The 19,545-nt window shown below is 40.2% G+C and overlaps 1 protein-coding gene across 4 annotated transcripts in view; it reads left to right on the top strand.

Annotated features, from left to right (window-relative positions):
• Window positions 1-17,450, top strand: part of KCNMB2 (potassium calcium-activated channel subfamily M regulatory beta subunit 2) — a 206,455-nt gene extending 189,005 nt beyond the window's left edge. For all 4 annotated transcript variants that reach the window (XM_087818306.1, XM_087818305.1, XM_087818304.1 and 1 more), the window contains 3 exons: window positions 2,101-2,271; window positions 4,618-4,813; window positions 15,718-17,450. In XM_087818306.1, the coding sequence (XP_087674432.1) occupies window positions 2,101-2,271; window positions 4,618-4,813; window positions 15,718-16,002 (652 nt within the window). In that variant the 3' untranslated portion in view covers window positions 16,003-17,450. The remainder of the gene's footprint in view (window positions 1-2,100; window positions 2,272-4,617; window positions 4,814-15,717) is intronic.
• Window positions 17,451-19,545: the final 2,095 nt, after the last annotated feature.

The following is a 19,545-nucleotide window of genomic DNA, read 5'->3' as shown; positions in this document are numbered from 1 at the left end:
TCCCACGATGGGCCCATCCTTCCAAGAAAGAGTAAGATTTGTATAAACCACCTCATGAAGAGAACTTTAAAATAATAACAGTAATAGTAAGCTAATTGGTTCGTTTTACATCTAACAACCAGGTTAATGAATAGTATACCCTAAAACCTTTTGGAAACATATTAAGTATATACCCACTCTCATACCTCTATCGGGAATCAAAATATTTAACAACCAGCCCAAAACGTACCAGCCAACCGGAACAGATGCCTGCCACAGACACCAGTAAGGCCATCCTGGAGCGCAGAGTTAAATGACTACTCGCACAATTGCACAAATACCAGACATCTCTTCCCTCCCCTGCCAAGTTCCATACTGAACTCTACTCTGGTTTTTTAAGCAACAGGAGTGACTAGTGATAAAAATGTTAAAGGAACTGGGAAGAATGGGTCATTGGGGAGAAAAAGGGACATCTGTAATATTTTGAACAAAAATAAAATTTTAAAAATTAAAAATAAAATAAATGTTAAAGGAAAATCTGAAGTTATTCTTGTGTATATTGTTTTATTGCCTGAAGCTAAAAATAATGACATAAGAGTTTCTTCTCCATTTTCAGCCTTCTGTTTGTCTTTCTCTCTCTTCCCAGGCCCTAAAGACCAGCAGCTCCCCAACTCCCACATCCCTTCAGTCCAGAGCTTTCCTCTCAAAATAGAAATGAAACAAGACCCCATCCACCCCTTGGCGGCCTGCCTGCTGATATCCCTGAGCACTGCCTTCCTTCCCATCCTCCCCACATAGCTCTCCAAGCCCCCAGCACTCCCAGCAATTTCTTATTTCTTTTCTGCCTTTTCCTCCAGATCTTATTTCAAGTCCAGTCCTCTATTCATGAGCTTCTTACATTACTTAATTTTTTGCCATTCTGTCCTTTAAAAATTCTTTGGAGAATAGTAATTTTAGGAAGTTCTGAGGCTCATGTCATGGAGCCAAAGCTCTCACCCCACTTTTCAATGGGAACATTTATTCAATAATGCACGTCAGTCTTTCTCCTGGATAATTTCCATATGCATCTCATTTAACCAACACAATGCACTAGAAACATCATTTCCACTTTGCAGGAACCTGGGAATCAGGAAGACTGAGGAACTTGCCATTGATCACACAGCTAGTAAACAAAGAAATCAAGTTTTTAACTCAGGAGATCATTTGACTCCAGTCTCATGTTCTTTTATACCCAATGTTGCTGCTGTGAAATAAATGAAAAAAAAAATAATAATAATAACTATCCAAAGTTCTAGTCTTGCCTTGATTTGACTAACATTTTTCTAAACTCACTCAAGTGTTTACACATAAAAGAAAAGAAGGCTGAGTCACCACCTCACATCTCAACATTGCTTATAAGTCTTAAGCCAATAGAGCCCTAAGCCACCCTAAGCTTGAGGAAAATGTTAACCAAAATAAGTTCTGTCTATTACTACTGAGGGGAAACAAGGTGTTAAGTTGCCAGATTCCCATTGTATGTTGCCATTTATTTGAATTAATGTTCCATTATGTTCAGAGAGTACAAAAAGATCAGTGATGATCAGCTGGGGGTTAAATGGCAAAAGGAACAAACCCAAAGCATTATGTTAAGAGTTGAGAGGATTGTTTTCTTTTTTCAGATTTACAGGAAAGGGAAAAGTATTTGCAGGTACACATGGGCCCCAAGTAAAGAAGGAGAACTTTTTATTTTTTAAGAAAGAATTCCTCTAATAAGCTATAATGATTTATATCTTAAAAACACTTCGGATAATTGTTATTGTTGTTTTGACTATGCCCCTGAGATTAATTTTTTTTATCACACTGCCTATATTTTATCAGAAAATGGTCAAATAATACAGTTATGCCATGAGAAAAGAGAGGAGGAGTATTTGGGTTACTTGATTCTGCTCAGGGTTGGGTGTGTGTGTGTGTGTTGGGAGGCAATGGGCACATGCTGGGATCTAATTGCACTCAGGCAGGTTTGGAGGGGGCTCCTCTTGGCCTCTCTGCCAGAGGAAGGCTTGGGCAGTGACTTACCCACTCTCTGGGGGTGTGCTGATTAACTGTGATTCTCATATAAGACTCTACTATTTTCAACTTCAGAAATATTTACCAAAAAATCAGGGACCACGACCTCTTGGACAAAAGGAAAACGGTCACAGCGCTGAAAGCAGGAGAGGACCGGGCCATCCTGCTGGGCCTGGCCATGATGGTGTGCTCCATCATGATGTACTTTCTGCTGGGAATCACACTCCTGCGCTCATACATGCAGAGGTAACACCACTGGCGGGTTGGGCACTTGTCTTTGTCTCCTCTCTCCTCCGCATAGGCCATCCCCTCAGGCCCTCTTCCTCCCCTCCTTTCCTAATAAGAACTTTGAGCAGTGCCTGGCACATAATATTTTTCAATAATGTCTAATAAAATGATAAAATAGCTCTCTGAAAAAACTGCCTACTGTGTGCCAGGAACTTTCCATACATTACTTGTTTAATTCTCATAATTATCTTACAAGGTAAGTATGAATATACTCATTATAAAAATGGCAAAACTGGGACTCAAGATAGAAATAATTTGCCCAGCGTCACACAGCTCTAGCATGTGGCAGAGCCAAGATTCAAACCCACATCCCACTAATTCCAGGGATCTCGTTCTTGCGTCTTCACACCTCTGTTCATTCTCCACCTTCATTCCTTTTCCACCCCACCTCACTCCTCCACCACCCCACACATCAGTGGTTCTCAATGGCACATTTAAATTCCTGAGAAGCTTTTTTAAATACTGGTGCTCATTCCCCATCATCATTCCAGAGGTCAGATTTAATTGGTCTGGAGTGGGAACCAGCCATCAGCAGCTTTTAAATTTCCCCAGGTGATTCTAATATGCTGCCGAGGCTGAGAAACACCGTGTGCACCAAGCTGAAAAAAATTACAGATTTTGAACCCTTTTCATTTTACTATTTGCCCATGGTTTACTGAATAGAGAGGGAGGCAATTAAATACTGAGATTTCACGTGTATTCCCCCCGAGCAAGCCACAGCATCTCTAGCTAACTCTGCCTGTAAATTGGGCACTTTGAGTACAGGAGAGCCCAGCATCGCTCTAACTAATAGGGAAAGTCTCACCGTGGTTCAGCTTAAAGAGATGAGTCTTTCAAATGAAAAACTGAGGTTTCAATCAAAAAAAGAATCAAATCATTTTGTGGTATTCACTTCTCCACCTAAATTAATACCTTCACTTAGAAGCAGACTCTAGCTGAAATACAGTAATTTGCTGAAATTAAGGCATCATCTTTCCCGTTTGCGGCTGCTCTGCTCTGTTTCTCAGATGCCTCCAGCTGTCTCCTTCTCAATGAAAGTGCTGATGCCTGAGGCCCCGGGGGTTCACATTCCAAAGCCACTTTCAGATCCTCACATCTGCTTAGAACCATCTAAGACTTTTTCCTCCCAGGATAAGCAAACTCTGACCACCCACGATCTGGGAAAATATGATTTGCCGCACCAGAGGGGGTCAGGGCTGCTCTGCTGCCTCTGGCGTGAAACTGGACATGAAAAGGGGGCCCTGCCGAGGCATGTCCAGCAAAAGGAAGGGGCATTAAACCTGCAAAGCAAACACGCTGTCTTCTGTTCCCTGTGGTCTCGGTTTACCCCCAGAAGCAAACTCTTGATTGTTGGCGTGTTTCTTCCTAGTCACAAATGTTACCCTCGATCAGAGAATTATAAATATTTTAGAATGAAAAGCTGTCCAATGAGCAGCTGGAAGCTTTTTCTTTCTTTAACCTCTCTAACTGGGAGGTCCCAGGGCATGGATATGAACCCGGCAGCCAGCATCAAAGGTCCTCTTTTCCAGCCAGCGCCATGGAACCAGCCTGGGCCTTGGGGAAATCAGGATTGGGTGGCATCACAATTTCCATCACTTACTATCTGTGTCCTTGCAGGTTACTTGATTTCTCCGACCCTCCATTTACTCACCTTTAAAGGGAATTAATACCCAACTTACAGGGTTGGTGGGAGGACAAGAGAGGATAATGGATATAAAGCAGCAATTAGGGTAAAGAGTGATACCCAAGTGATTGCTCTTGGTATAATCAGAGGGCGGAGCTATCTTTTCTCCCTTATCAGAACGATCTTAAATATATCCCTCTCCCTCCATCTGTCAAGTTGGACCTCAAGCCCCTCCACCGCTTTGCCATCTCCCCTCCTCCTGTCCCTTGTACCTTTTCTGCTACAAACGTGGCAGGCATTGCAGAGGGGAGGACCGGGGTGTGGCAGGAAGCCGCTTACAAGGCAGACATGCAGGTGAGTGCAGGTTGTGATGTAGTAAGATGTTTTTTGCTTAGCAGTGTATTTGAGATAGGGAAAAAATAACAAATCAAGCATTGGAAAATATTATATTATAACCAATGGTAGTCATTGAAAGAGTTCTCGGGTGCCAGGTAAATTTATCTATGTTTGTATTACAGTTTGCCTGAAGCTGTTCTATTCAAAGGTATAAACTTGAACAACTAGGTTGTATTATAGATTTGGAAAAGATTATCAGGCTAAGGGCAAGTGATCCCCTCTAATTATGCCTTCCTTGCTGTTAGCTCTTTGGACCTGTGTTTACTCTCCCCATCTCTCTGTAGTGTGTGGACCGAAGAGTCTCAATGCAACTTGCTGAATGTGTCCATTACGGAAACATTTAACTGCTCCTTCAGCTGTGGCCCGGACTGCTGGAAGCTCTCTCAGTACCCCTGCCTCCAGGTGTACGTTAACCTGACTTCTTCGGGTGAAAAGCTCCTTCTCTACCACACCGAAGAGACGATGAAAATCAATCAGAAGGTAGGTCACCCCCGCAGAGCTCCCACGCCCAGCTCATCTCTCCCTGAAGTTCCCCTGTGCCAGCATTTCAAAGGAAAACGCCACCAGAGAGCAGACCCTGCCTCGTCTATAAACAGAGCTCACTATTTGACTCTGGCCTGGGAAACATTTATTTTCTGTGCAAGTTGTGGACAGATCCCTCACCCACTTTGTGGTTGGGCAGATTTACCCTTTACTTCCATTGAGAAGAGTAAACCTATGTCCTTATTTATACACAAGTGGACTGAGTCTTTCAAAGTAAAGTATAGCTTAGTCAGAGTTGTACCAACCAAAAGAACAGATATTGCATATACCTAGGAGCCATGGGGTAAAGCTGCATTTCATTTTTCCATGGTCATTGTCACTTAGTTCTGTAGTCTTGGGGATGTACCTTAACTTCTCTGAGCCTCGACTTCCTTTTCTCTGAAAAGGTAAAAATAATGGCCATCTTTCAAGGTCACTGTGAGGATTAGAACAGAGAATGTAAGGGCTGAGCAGAGCATGGCGCCTGGCACAGGGGAGGCCTTCAATCCATGGCTACAGTGTGTGTACCTGTGTGTCTTTCTCCATAAATATTATGTCCATAGAGGCTGAATTTTCCAGCACTGATATACTCAAATTCACACGGTGGGTGCTCAAAACATGAATACTGTGTTAAAGCTGCACATAAGCCCCGCCGGTGTGGCTCAGCGGTTGAGCATCGACCTAGGATCCAGGAGATTCGGGTTCGATTCCCAGTCAGGGCACATGCCCGGGTTGCGGGCTTGATCCCCAGCCGGGACATGCAGGAGGCAGCCGATCAATGACTTTCTTATTATTGATGTTCCTATCTCTCTCTCTCTCTCCTTTCCTCTCTCTGAAATCAATAAAGACATATTGGAAAAAAAAAAAGCTGCACATAAAAGTTGCAATTATATAAGGTCTGGGATGACCAGTAAAGTGTCAGCAGAACCAACCTGCCATTATCAGTTTTAAGTTAAATATATTAGTTTTGGATTTACAGTAGGAATTCAGGTGGCCAGAGTACTCTCATACACTCAAACAACCTGAGCCACTCCAGTAGGATAAGTGGCCCTTATGAACTCTAGCCTTTCTGGTAAAAATGTTTCATTACAATTATTAGCACTTAAGTGACATAGATTGTATGTATTGAAGAAATGCAGTTGCTTTGGTTTGATACTATAACATAGGCTTAGTTTATGATATATTAACACAAAGCAAGGAAGCCCACCTTTCGTTTTCATTGCAACGACTTAAAAGAATTCTTGCAAACATCTCTGAGGACTTACCGTAATGAATATTTCAGAGGATGTCTTTTGAAAATGTCTGCTCTGATTTCCTTTGTTTGTGGTAGCCACAAACAATCCCAGTCCTCACTGTGTTCTGCAAATCTATAAAACTCAGTTCTCCCACAAAGTGTGTTTTTCAAGATCTTCCCTCAAGTCAGATATTTTAAATCAAAGCTGACCTGTAACAACAAATGCCTATAAAACTCTCAAATCTTCATGGAACTGGAAATTGGCCGAAGTCGAATAAGCATAAAAAAGTGGGACATTTCCATTTTCTCGTTTTGGTATTTTATCACTACAGCCCTGTGAATGCATAAACACAGCTATAAACAGGGACTGGACCTACCATAGAAAGTAAAGTCTCAGTTAAAAATTTAGGACTAGTACCTTGTCTGCTGTCAGCATGGTAGTAGGTCATTTTTTGTTTGTTTTTGCCCCATTACCTTGTGTTTAACTCTGAACTATAACGCACATGCAGAAACTTATAAGAAATGAAAGCATGCAGCTCAAGCATTTGTTACAGAGATCTCCCATGTAACTACCATAGAATAAAGAAATAAAACATTTCTTGCACCACAAAAACGCCCTTCATGCCTCCTCCCAATAACTATAGGCTCTGCCCCCTGCCAAAGATAACAACTGTCCTGATATTATGACAGTTACTTTCTTTTTTTGTGTGTAGTTTTATCACCTAAGCTTATATCCCTAAACACTGTATTTTAGCCTTGCCTGGTTTTTAAACATTATATAAGTGGAATCATACAGAATATTTCCCTTTGTGTCTGGCTTCCTTCACACAACACTATGTTTATTAGAGTCATTCCATTTGATAGTAATTCATTCATTTTTACGAAGGTATTATATCCCTATGGTATCAACATGCCAATTTATTTGGACATTTTGAGTTTTCTACAGTTTGGGGCCATTGCCAACAATTCTGCCATGAATATTCTCATATATGTTTCTTGGTTCACAAATACACACATTTCTGTCAGGTGTAAACTTGGGAATGGAATATCTAGAACATAGAGTATACTTATCTTAGTTTAGGAGATAATGCCAAATAGGTTTCCCAAGTGCCTTCACCAGGATGCACTCTCACCAACCCTGTGAGCATGAGAGTTTCCATTGTTCCAAATCCTCACCAACACTCGGTATCATCTGCAATTTTAATTTTGGCTGATATGGTAATATTTCCTTTGGTTCTCATGACTAATGTTGTCAAGAGCCTTTTCACTTACTCATTGGCCATTTGGATATCCTCTTTTGTGCATTGCCTAATTCTTGTCTTTTAAGTCCTTCAACATAAAAGTAAAATTGTACTTATTTTAAAGTTTATTTTGATGACTTCAATATCTGAAGCCCCTATATGCCTATTCTGTTTTTTCTCTTGTTTGGTTGTTGTTTTTTTCGTGTTGAGTAATGTCTCGTTAATTTTTATGAGGTTTCAGATATCATATTTGCGAAATTAATTATAAAAATAATTTTAAGCCTAGGATGATGTCATGTTTTCTAATACTTCCATTTGCTTCTGCCAGGCCCCTGGGTATATTAGCCATTCATGGTCACCTCATTCTGACTTCATATACTGAGACATTTGAGTCTGAGCTGATGTCCCTGTGAGGACCTGTTTACTTCAGGTTTACCATCACTCCTGTGATGCAGCCCTTCGGAGTCCCAACACAAAGTGAAGGCGGGTGGGGAGTCATCAGGGGCCCCACTTGATAGGCCTTAGCTCTGCAAGGCTGTCAAAAATACCATTCAGCTTTCTAGGCTCTCAGCCTCTTTCTGGAGTCAGCAGATGCTCCCCGGGGGTGAAAGGTGGCACCAAATACTGGCTGGCCTTCCCAGCCTGGTAGTTCCTCACTCTCTGGAGAGCTGTCCTCTGCCCTTAATGAAAAGTATATGCACTGAAAATATAGTTATCCCCATGTCAGAAGACCATTAGACCATGATCTTAGTCCAACATGAGAAATATTCAAGAGACTCCTGACAGGGGGATTAGAATATTCTGTATGTGGATCTCTCCTTCCTGTTACCCTCCCCCAAGCTCATCAAAAATAGTAACCTTCCCCATAGTTACTAAAAAACTGTATTTTTATTCAGATACATAAGGCACAACTGACAATGTTTGATTTGAGACAACAGGAGGCAAAGGATATCAGTCAAGCAAACTGTCTGTATCTTTGTAGAAAATGTCCAAAAGGATTTCTTTTTTAATTTCTACACTCTCCACATACCCCTTTCTTTAGCCTGTACACGCAGTGCCCAGCCTCTTGTCAACGCTGCAGCTAAAGCTGCTTAAGCTGATAATCTGGCTCTTCTTGCGGAGCAATTGCCACCTAACGGTCTCTGGGAGCTGCAAGTGGGCTCAAGGGCCCCTGCTCCCCTGGTCACAAGGTGCCACCGGAATCACAAACAGTGGCTAAGTATTAGTTCACTATGGTTATTGAATTCCTCAATGCTTTGGGCGTTGAAAACCTCTCTGCCCACCAGGGATTCTTAAAACATACTCATCTGGTTTGAGAGTAAATTTAAAATGAATTTTGGTGCAAAACAAGAAAATATAACCATTTTTTTGGTATGTGGTATAATACCATATATATATAGTGTTTTATATATAACTGCCATGGAGAAGATAGCTGTTTTTGGTGGAATAAGTTCTATAAGTCAGCCAGTTATTTACAACTCCAAACTCAGTATCACCCCTCACTTTGTCACCCAATCTGAAGCCTTCTGAGTTCGATGCTCAGAATATGCATATCTAGAACAGGGTTTCTCCATTTCTACTCTATTAACATTCGAGGTGGAGTAAACCTTTGTTTCCCGTGATGGTGGGTGGGGACCTGTCCTGCATGCTGTAGGATGTTTAGCAGCACCCCCGCCTCTATCCATTAGATTGCTAAGATCCCCCTCCCTCCAACGAAAAATGTCTCTAGACAGTTGCAAACACTGCTCTAGAATTTACTTAGCTTTGAGCTTGGGTGCTGTGAGATCCCAGAACCCTAAGCAAAGCTTACACTCATCGAGTTCCTCTGCACAGCATTGATAGGGTGAGGGGAGAAGGGAAGAAAATTAAGTGGAGTTGAGAATCTAAATGGGAAATAACAGGGACCCAACATTTATTGTCTACTATGAACTATATGCCCAGCACTATGCTAAGAACTTTATAAAAATTATCTCATTTAATCTTGACTAAATCCCTACTTTTAAAGTAATAACAGCTAGATTTTATCAAGAGCTTAAAATGTGCCAGGCACAGTATAGTACTAAATATTTTACATGAAACTCACTTATTACAGCAGAAATCTCAAGTATTAGGTACCACTATTATCTCCACTTCACAATAATGAAGCTGAGCTCATAAAATAAAATAATTTCCCAAAGTCACACACTCACTAACTGAATTTAAAATCTAAGTCTCTTTTCCTCATCATACTATTTCTTAAAGAGAAAACATTAGAGCATTCTCTTAAGGGAGGAAAGATAAGAGCTCTGAAAAATCTAAATTCCAAGAAATATTTATCTTTCTGATGGTTTATTTTAGTGAACAGCTGAGAATCCAGGCCATTCCAGCATATTTCAATAGGTACTTAGGATCAAGTAAAAGGCCACAAGCAAAGAATAGAATTATTTGTGATCCATAGGGAAGGTCAGGGTGTATATGTACCATATACATATACATGTAGTTTACGTAGGGTGGATATTAAACAAATATAACTGCAACCTGAAAAGGGGGAAGAAAAACTTTCCTGGAAATCTGACATATGACATCCTCATAATTAGCACCTTAATTTGAGCGATATTTATTAGACATTTGCTGAAGCTGCAAAGGGCCAAAGATTCAGAAATGCTTTGGTTATTGAAGTTTAGTCACTGCTCACCAAAACTGGATTCTGGGACAGCTAAGGGCACCGTTATGCATAAATGAAAGGAGGAATGTGTCTGAAAGAAGCTTGTACTGAGCCTCAAGAACAGAAGCATGGAGAAAGAACCTACTCCTTCCCCATTCCAAGGAAGAGGACTTGCTCTGGGCGTAACTGGAGGCATCATGGGCCTGGGGCTCTGTGGGTTAATACTCTGGGTATTGACTAATCCCAAGGCTCCAGACAGCTTCTATTTCATTAGCGGATTTCCTAGGTCTTTTAAGTGTCTTCTCTACTTCAAATGAAGCAGAAATGCCATAATGAATGTGAAAGCTCTGGAAAACACAAAAAAGAAAAACCTCTCTCAGGAGGAACTTGCCTCGATACTGAAAGAAACTGCAGTACATAGCAGAATGTGAATACTATTCTCCTTTCATCTACCAAACATTTCACACAGTCCCACTTGCCAAAATCAAGCAGACACTAGAAGTGCAAACTAAACAAGTGTAAACTAAATTTTGTGGGATTCTCTTCCTTACAGAGCAGGAAGTCTCAAAGGGAAAACATAGATTCTCAATTTACCCTCTCAGCTCCTCTATCCGTCATTAATATTCAGAGAACTCAAAAGAACAAAATATACTTGGAGGCCAGAGTAAACCAAGGCTGCCAGCTGGTGACCTCCACGTTCTTTGAATACAGGGATAATGTTTCCTTCTCTGGCACAGAACACAAAGCCTGACACATTGTACACATTTAATAAACGTGCACAATATTCATTGTTTGAAGACACTAGAAAAAGTTCCATCTGACTTTGGAACCAAAATTTTTTTTTTTTTTTAATTGATTTTAGAGAGGGAAGGAGAGAGAGAGAGAGAAACATTGATGTGAGAGGGCTCCATCGATCGGTTGCCTCCTGTACACACCCTGACCAGGGATCAAACCCACAACCTGGATAAGTGCCCTGACTGGGAATTGAACCCATGACCTTCTGGTGCACCAGACAATGTTCCAACCAACTGAGCCACCCCCGCCAGGGCAGGAACCAAGAATATTTATATTTCACATTAGCAGTGTTTTTTTTTTTTGTTTTTATCTCCTAGACATTGTGGACTAGAATGTCCTGGCTACTATAGAGTTCTGAGAGCGAATCTGTGGCCCCCCTTTGGGAATGGGAATAATCTTTACTGGAAGCCTTTTTAGCTTCATCCCTGGTGCCATTTCATCACCCCCCCCCCCTTTGTTTTATATCCCGTTCCTGTTTCTCTCTAAATGATCTATCTTATATTGTTGATGGGGTTTTTTAATCCTCCCCTGAGGATATGTTTTTATTGATTTAGAGAGAGAGGAAGAGACAGAGAGAGAGAAACATGACGTGAGAGAGCAGTTGCCCCCTGTACACGCTGCGACCAAGGATCCAGCCCACAACCTAGGTATTTGCCCTGACTGTGAATCGAACCCGCAACCTTTTCGGTATGGAGGATGACACTCCAACCACCTGAGCCACGGGCCAGGGCATGTTTGTTTTCGATGCCTACACCTAGCACATTGGGGACAGTAGTGATTGGATTTTATTAAACGTCTAACCCCTCTCTAAAATAAGACACTCCCCTTTTATGAAAGAACAAGCCCTTCCCCTCAGGTGAGCCTGAGAATTGATAGCTCCTTCCTACCGTCATTAGAAAAAGGAAGCTGACCAGTGAGGTCATTCAGCCAAACGCCCCTCTGCCCTGCCCCATGCCTCCCCACATCTTTTCCTTTCAGGTGAAGGCCTGTCACTTTAGGCTTCACACAGGCCCAAAAAGCATGTGTAAGCAAAGCCCGAGAGGTAGTTGCTCAAAACTTCTATCATGAGAATAAAAATAACTACTGGTATAAAAGATTCTAGAAGTGAGCCAGAGAAAAAAAAATATTCATTGACTTTCCAAAGAACTGGGAGAAGATGTAATTGCTGGACCTTTGTTGCCATGTCAGGAGAAGGCGACAGGAGCCAGGTGGCCTCAGCTGGGAGAGGAAAGGTCGTGTCCTGGGGCCAGCTCTGGTTTTCAATACTAAAGAGCATTTAAGGGATTTGAGAAAGCAGAAATGTTTATTAACAAAATTCAGGATGAAGAAGAGAAATGTGGTCTAAATCTTCTGCCGAACGGCTGCCCCAGAGATTTGCTAGCTTCACATATTCACATGTGAAGGCCAGAAAAAATGCCCTATAGCCAGGGGAAAAGTATGAACATATTTTCATTTGTATTTACGTGTCTTGTGTATATAAAATTATTATTCACATGTTGCTTAGTGTTATATATCATGCAGAGTCTAAAAGTTAAATCTTTCCTATCCCATACCTCCCACTAAAAATCTAAAATGATCTAAAAATGCCAAGATTTTTTTTTCTGTCTACATTTTTCCAGCCAAGTGTAGATCACTTTGTAAAGTTTCCATTTGTTTAAATGCATTCTATGAAGTCTAAACCAATTACATCAAATTGTCCTTCAAATATATGATGAAATCATAAGATCACTAAGTCTTCACCACAAATTCATACCAGCCTCAGAAACATACACATGGCTCTAGTTTGAGCCACAGAAACAGAAACCTAGAATTCAAATATATGACTCAGCATAATGTCAAACTCCTCAGACACAAAAGCAAAGAATATGAGACCAGAGCCACCCAACAGGACTATTTCTGTAAAAACCATGTAACTAGGAGTCTTGCCCTCCTTAGAGTGTTCATAGTTTAATATGTGCACTTGGTTAAAGACTTGAGGAGATCATGCGGACAGCTGTGATATTCCAACAAGAAAATGCATTAAGGAAAATTTATTGACGCTTTTAATAGTCATCATTTTAACCTTCACACAAACCTTGCCAGGAAGGCTCTATTAAGCCCTGTATACAAAGAAGTTGATTCTAAGGAGCCAAGTAACTTGCTGGTAAAAACGCAGTACCCAGATCTCCAGAACGCAAGTCAGGGAGGGGTTCATTAGGCTACATTGTATGTTCATCATCACAACAGAGAGCCTGTCAGTAAGAAAAGTAAAGGGCTGATTAACATAGGGTAGAGTTTTCAAGGATCAATAACAAACTTAGTGGGAGCTGGTTTCTGTGTGTGAAAAGGTAACAGGAGGCAAGGTTAGAAAAAGCTAAAACCCCACAGGCAAAGGGGTCTCCACCAGCAATGTGGGGTTGCACTTGTATGTGCCACTAGCCCTCAGGACCCAAGTCCAGTCATGTATGGAATATGCCTCATCTGGCCAGTCCAAATGTGCACATTTGAGACCCTGATGGTTTGAAACTAGAATAAGCAGCTTCTGTATTATGACCTTGTGAGATGATCTCAAAAGTAATTTATATCTCATTCTATTTGGAAGAATTCTACCTAGTGTCAGAGTTATTGTCATTGGCTGACAAACGTTTCTTGAAAACTACTTAAAAGCCACATCAATTCACAATAGCATAAAAAAAGAAAAACTTCCCAGTGCCATTTTTATTGAGATGATTTCAATAGTTTATTACTCTTAGCCACCAAATCTACTAATATGAACTGTCTTGGCACAAAAATATACAGAAGCCCAATGCATTCGTAATCTAAATCAGCTCTGTTTGAATTCAACCACAAATCGCTTGGTTTTTCTTTTTAATACTTTGCTTCCAAACATATTTTTAAAATTTTTAAAGGCATGATCTGGCATTGAAGAAGGGGGGAAAAAATGTATCCGCTTACTGCCTTAAATCCCCCTGATCCAGTGCGCATCCAACCAGATAGGAAATTTGCTTCTTGGCAGTCACAGGCAAATGTTCGTACTAAGTTATAACTCACTGGGAAACTGCTTCCTTGGAGATACTTTCAGGTCTTTAATGTCGTGCTAGTGCCAGCTCTCTGCAGTACTCACATTCATTCTTAGCTGGTTAGATTTGAAGGTGTCAACCAGCTCTTGTTATGAAAACACTACTTTAAGCGTGGTTTATGATCAAAGCCAACAAGTTTACCCTCCATTCTTAACTAATCGAAGAATTTTCCTGCTGTGTTTGGTCGAATAATCCAATGATTACAGCACAGCAAACAAAGCAAGGTGCCATTGTAGCCACTAATAAAGTCAGGGGAAAGAGTGAGCCAAACATACTTCATCAGCAGAACTCACCCCATTTATTTTATGGGTTCTTCCTGTGAAATCCACAAGTCTAAATTGATATACAGTCCCAGGATCCTATCCCCAAGCTCCTACCAGTGTACTTTAATGCTCTCCAGCACCCACCTCATCTGTGTGTCTGCGTAGTCATGTGAATTGTGCACTGCACAACACTAGGAGTGTCAGCCACATTGCAAAAGTCATAGATGTGATTATTTATAATAACAACTAATAATTGGTAATAGCAGTAAAATGTGTGAGGTTGTTTGTTGTTTTTTCATAAAATCAGTATCATGACCGTTATTCAATAGAAAAATAACAGTTTGGAAGAGAGGGCATAGTTTTCTAAATCACAGTAAACACTATAGATTAGCAGTGATTGTCTCACAAACCAATTTAATTCAGATACACCAGTTAAATTAATTATTTGATAATATATATAACAAGAGACAGGGATTTTTTTTTTCCTATTGAGATACACCTCAGTTTACCATGAGAGGGGAAGGAGTTAACCAAGAATCCATACATCTCCCAGAAGAGTGAGTTAAATCACCTTTTCCCTAACTTTTTAATAAGTTACATTCACTTTTATGAATTTTGCCACCGCCCATTTACTGACCAAGGAAAGAGGGTTCTAGAGATTTCATCTCCTCAGAGATGTTCAAAATATATCCAATATATAATAATTTTTTTAAACTACAAAGTTTATTAATTCTATCTGTATTCAGAGAAAGAGAGCGAGGAGGAAAAAGGACAGGAAGAGGGAAGAGAGGGGAAAATATAAAGAGGGCAGGGAAGGAAAAGAGATACAATGAAAGAAATCAAAGGATGTAAGTATACAGAAAGGAAGAAAGGAGACATACTACAAGAAATATAGTAAGAAAAAGAGAAGTGGAAGATCAAAGGAAACATACTGTAAGTTCTCAGGTGGGTGCTGGTTGAAGAGTAAACTGATTTGGAACCTTTTTAATTTTTTCTAGTTTTACAGAAAATTTATTTTCTTATGCTAACTGGGCATGAAACATTCATCTTAGCTCTTTATTCAATATTCCTACACTTTCTAATATTCTTTGTCAGCAACTCACCAGGAGTATAACCGTTCCCTTCACTACAGTAGCCAGGTGACCAAGGTGACCTGGCTGAGTAAATTAAGCCAAGCCAAAAAGACAGGAGAAACTACTCTTCCTGAGAGAACTGGTAGCCTTTGGTGTTGCATGGACAGCTGTGGACAGACACGAGGCAGAAAGGCTGACATTCTGATTCCATGGGAAAGTGTGTTCAATAGGGAATAATTAAAGCCCACTATGCCAAGCTATGGCGAAAAGAATCCACTGATGTCATCCCATTGTAATCAATATTTAGGCTTATATGGGTGAGCTATCAAAGTGCATCTTGGTCAGATGGATAGTGAAAACATTGTTTTAATCAATGTGTGAGTTCTTAGGGTTTCTGGAGGCACTAGTTGGAACATGAAAAGAATAGCCATCATGGTTATTTCACAGATCATGAAGTTGACCTCAATACCCCATCCCCCCCCCCCCACCACCACCACCACCACCAGACATGCACACAGTATCTTCTGGTGACAATGTTTCTCATTTTCCACAGTGCTCCTATATACCTAAGTGTGGAAAAAATTTTGAAGAATCCATGTCCCTGGTGAATGTCGTCATGGAAAACTTCAGGAAGTACCAACACTTTTCCTGCTATTCTGACCCAGAAGGAAACCAGAAGAGCGTCATCCTAACCAAACTCTACAGTTCCAACGTGCTGTTCCATTCACTCTTCTGGCCCACGTGTATGATGGCTGGGGGCGTGGTGATCGTCGCCATGGTGAAGCTCACACAGTACCTCTCCCTGCTCTGTGACAGGATCCAACGGATCAATAGATAAAAGCAAAGTGGATGAGATCATTTTCTTTAAAGCTCAAATACTGTTTTCTTTCATTCCTCACCAAAGAACCTTAAGTTTGTAATGTGCAGTCTATTATGAGTTCCTTAATATATTCTTATACATAGAGCAATAATGCAAAAGCTGTTCTATATGCAAACATGATGTCTTTATTATTCAGGAGAAGAAATACTGTCTTGTGTTGGTTGGTTGTTTTCATAATCTTCTTTCAATGCTGGAACTAGTGCTTCCTTTTCTCATTCCGCCAAAATAGGGCTCAGTTATTCATTTGCCAGGGTTTGTGGAGGAATGTAGACAATATCAATGTGATAAGGTCTGTGTTGAACACATTTCTGCAATATTTTTCATCATTCATTGTTTACTAAAGCTGCAGCCAAAAATTTGTTTTTCTTTTCTTACTCTAAAGTGAACCCCATAGCAAGTGAAGGGACCAGATTTCCTAACTGAAAGTTGTTAATTCATTTGTCTTGTGTTTCTACCATATCACTGTAAAGAAGGGGGGAAACCCAGCCAGCAATTTTCCTTTTATTACTTTCTATTCATAACTTTAGATTTTTTAACTGATTTCCAAAACAACAAAAAGAAAGCTGTTTTCATTAACCAATTCTATAATCTTTTCCTGGGATTTAAATAAAAAAATGAACAGAGTCCTTTTCCATGTAAGACCCTGCTACTGTGTGAGGGGATGACGCTTACAAGGAGTTTCATCACCTGGGAACCGACTGTGGAGTAGATGCTCTACTGCAATCCAGGAAAGTCTGTTACTAAGATATTTGTGTGAAAATCTTTATTCAATTTCAACTGAACTGTTAGACGGTAAAATTAAGATCCTACTTGCTGGTCAAGACTAGTGGACTTATTTCAATGGGTAGATCTATTGTGGCAAATGAACATGCTGGAATATTGCTCTTTGGGAATTTATGTTTAATTAATGAGTGTGTAGTCTCTCTCTTTCTAACATGTGTTCCCTATTGGGATTTTAAAGCTGTGTGCACAGAATATTTGTCTCCTCTACATGTTTTATTTTTCTATTTACAATTGCCTTTTTTGTTGCTAGATTTTATACACAGAATAGACCTTTTTTCCTAACACACACTTGAACTGAATAACCTTTGTTGAACTGAAGAAAGCCTTTGTTCACATTGCCATTCACTTATTGTGGTTGGGGGGGGGAGGGGGGGAGGGATTGGTTTTAAACAAAAACATTCCATCTTTTATTTAACATCAATATCAAAAGGAGAAAACAAACATCTATCTTTCTCATCTATATTTAAATACCTTTTTGTAATGTAGTTTTCTAGGTATTGCAAAATTTTACAAATCGTATCTGTGAAATGAATGGTGAAACTAATCTGATGAAGTGAAAGTATTCTGCAATATTGTAATTCATAGTTTGACTTTTCATAAGCAAATAAATCCCTAAGGTATAATCAGGACTTCAAATGTGTAATTAAAATTTAGAGGGGAAAAAAACCATGGCATCAGCAAGATTTGAATACCTCTTGCATTCTAAGCTGACAAGACATGGAAGTCTAAAAACCTATGATTCACTCTGTTCAAAGATATTTAAAGAGATTATAAAAAAAGTTCCTTTTGTGACACCCAATGTTACGAATATTTGGAAAATATGATGGAAAACTCAAATCCTACTTCACCCTAAAAACATAATTCTGAAGACAAAAGAGAAATCTTTGTAACTATGGAGCCAAAATTTGTAATCTTAAATGTTCCTTGGGCCTCCCCTCAAGTGACCAAAGTGTGGAAAATATGCAAGTGAATTTTTAGTTGAGTTCTTTTCATTTTCCTCTGTATTTTAAATTAAAAATTCCCAAATGTGATAAGAATGTAGATATCTCAAAATAAGGACACCAAAAAGAAGTTAACTAGTGCCTTCTGAAATTCCAATAAAGCAACCTCCCCTTCAAGGAGTTTAAATGTGCACACAATTAAGTGCTCATTATTAAAGGAGGAAGCACTGGGACTAATAATGTCTTAAATGCTTTGCAAGTGTTAACTAATTTAATCTTCATAACAACCTTATTGGAGGGGCACTATTATCCCATCCCACACATGAGAATGTTGAGGCTCAGAGATGTTAAGTAACTTCCCCAAGGTTACACAGATACTAAGATGGTGGGAGATGAGAAAGTATGCAGCCTTTAGCTTTCCCATTGTGGTAACCATTTCCATGGCTCTAGGGTCTTTGAGATAACACTGAAGGTTACTGAGGTTTGGAAGGGATTACATGGGTGGAGATGAAAAAGCACTGGACTGAAAGTCAAAAGATTTCATTCAAGACGTGGTGACTAGGTGACTTCTAAGTTAGTGTATTGACTTCTTTGACTGTCAAATTAGGATGTCAGGCCAGCCAACCACTAAGACCCCTTTTAACATTACCATTTCATCCTGAGTACATGGAAGGAAGATGAATTCCATTCTTCAACCTCCATAGCACAGGCCTGAGTCTCAGATAGATTCTACACGTTAGTCCATGGATTAAAAATCAGCCTACCTATTGATAATCCCTATAAGTCACATACCTCTTATTTAGGGCCCAGTGCTTTATTTACACCTGCCAGAAGCAGAGCTCTGAGTCTCCACATAGTCACCAAGGATGATTTTGCCCACAGAACATCCATGCTTCTGATATTGGGCTAAGTGAGGGGTCCTCTTCCCACTGGGTGCTGCTGGGGGTGGACATCTTACAATACCTTGAGAAAGAGGACTTTCTGAGACTCGCACAGGGGAACAAGTGATTTTTATTTGCATGGAATTAAATTCCTGTTTTTAAAGTCCTATTTCCCTTAGTTCAGTCATAGGAGAAGTGTAGTTGGGGTTTCAGTAAAGCTAGAAGCAAAGCCAGTATCCAGAGTTTTCTTTCCATGTTGGAGACAAGTCCAGTGCAGTATGAGGCTAGTTGCAGCCCATTAGTCCACTGGGGGGGGAAGAGTCCATATGGCCGTGGCCACACAGGAGAATGCCAGGAAGCCAAGTGTGAGCCATGAGTCATGTGTACCAAGTGGGACCAAGAGCTCAAGAGAGAGAGCTTCTTTGTTCAGGGAATTAACTATCCAAATTTCTGTATATTTGCAGTGGCCACGCCCATTACGGCCAACCATCTCTGTCCCCAGCTGTGATTGACAGGCAAGTATCTTTCCTAGGTCACCCCAACTTTACTGGGCCTGTGTCTATCTTTCCTTTTTTGGACCCCTGGGGAGTATAAAGTTGTAGCTTCCTGGTGAAGCTGTCTAAATGGCATGTCTATAACATTTCACCTTCCCTTTGCTCCTTCCCTGTTATTAACAACTAGCTAATTAAAATGGTATCACTTCCAAATCACTTTCATTATCCAATTGGCACATCTTATCTAAAACTTAATTGATTTCAGATTCCCTGTGTTGCAATTATATTAAAGCCCATAAAATGGTAAATACACCAATGACTGCTTGCAAATAACTATAACAAAATACATGATTCTGTAGAAAGCCACTGGAGAAACACTGACTGATCATAATGATGGGTGTA

The sequence above is a fragment of the Miniopterus natalensis genome, chromosome 6, assembly GCF_054644295.1.
Source record: "Miniopterus natalensis isolate mMinNat1 chromosome 6, mMinNat1.hap1, whole genome shotgun sequence".
In the NCBI taxonomy this organism is placed as follows: Eukaryota; Metazoa; Chordata; class Mammalia; order Chiroptera; family Miniopteridae; genus Miniopterus; species Miniopterus natalensis.
This window is presented reverse-complemented; position numbering and strand designations above follow the sequence as displayed.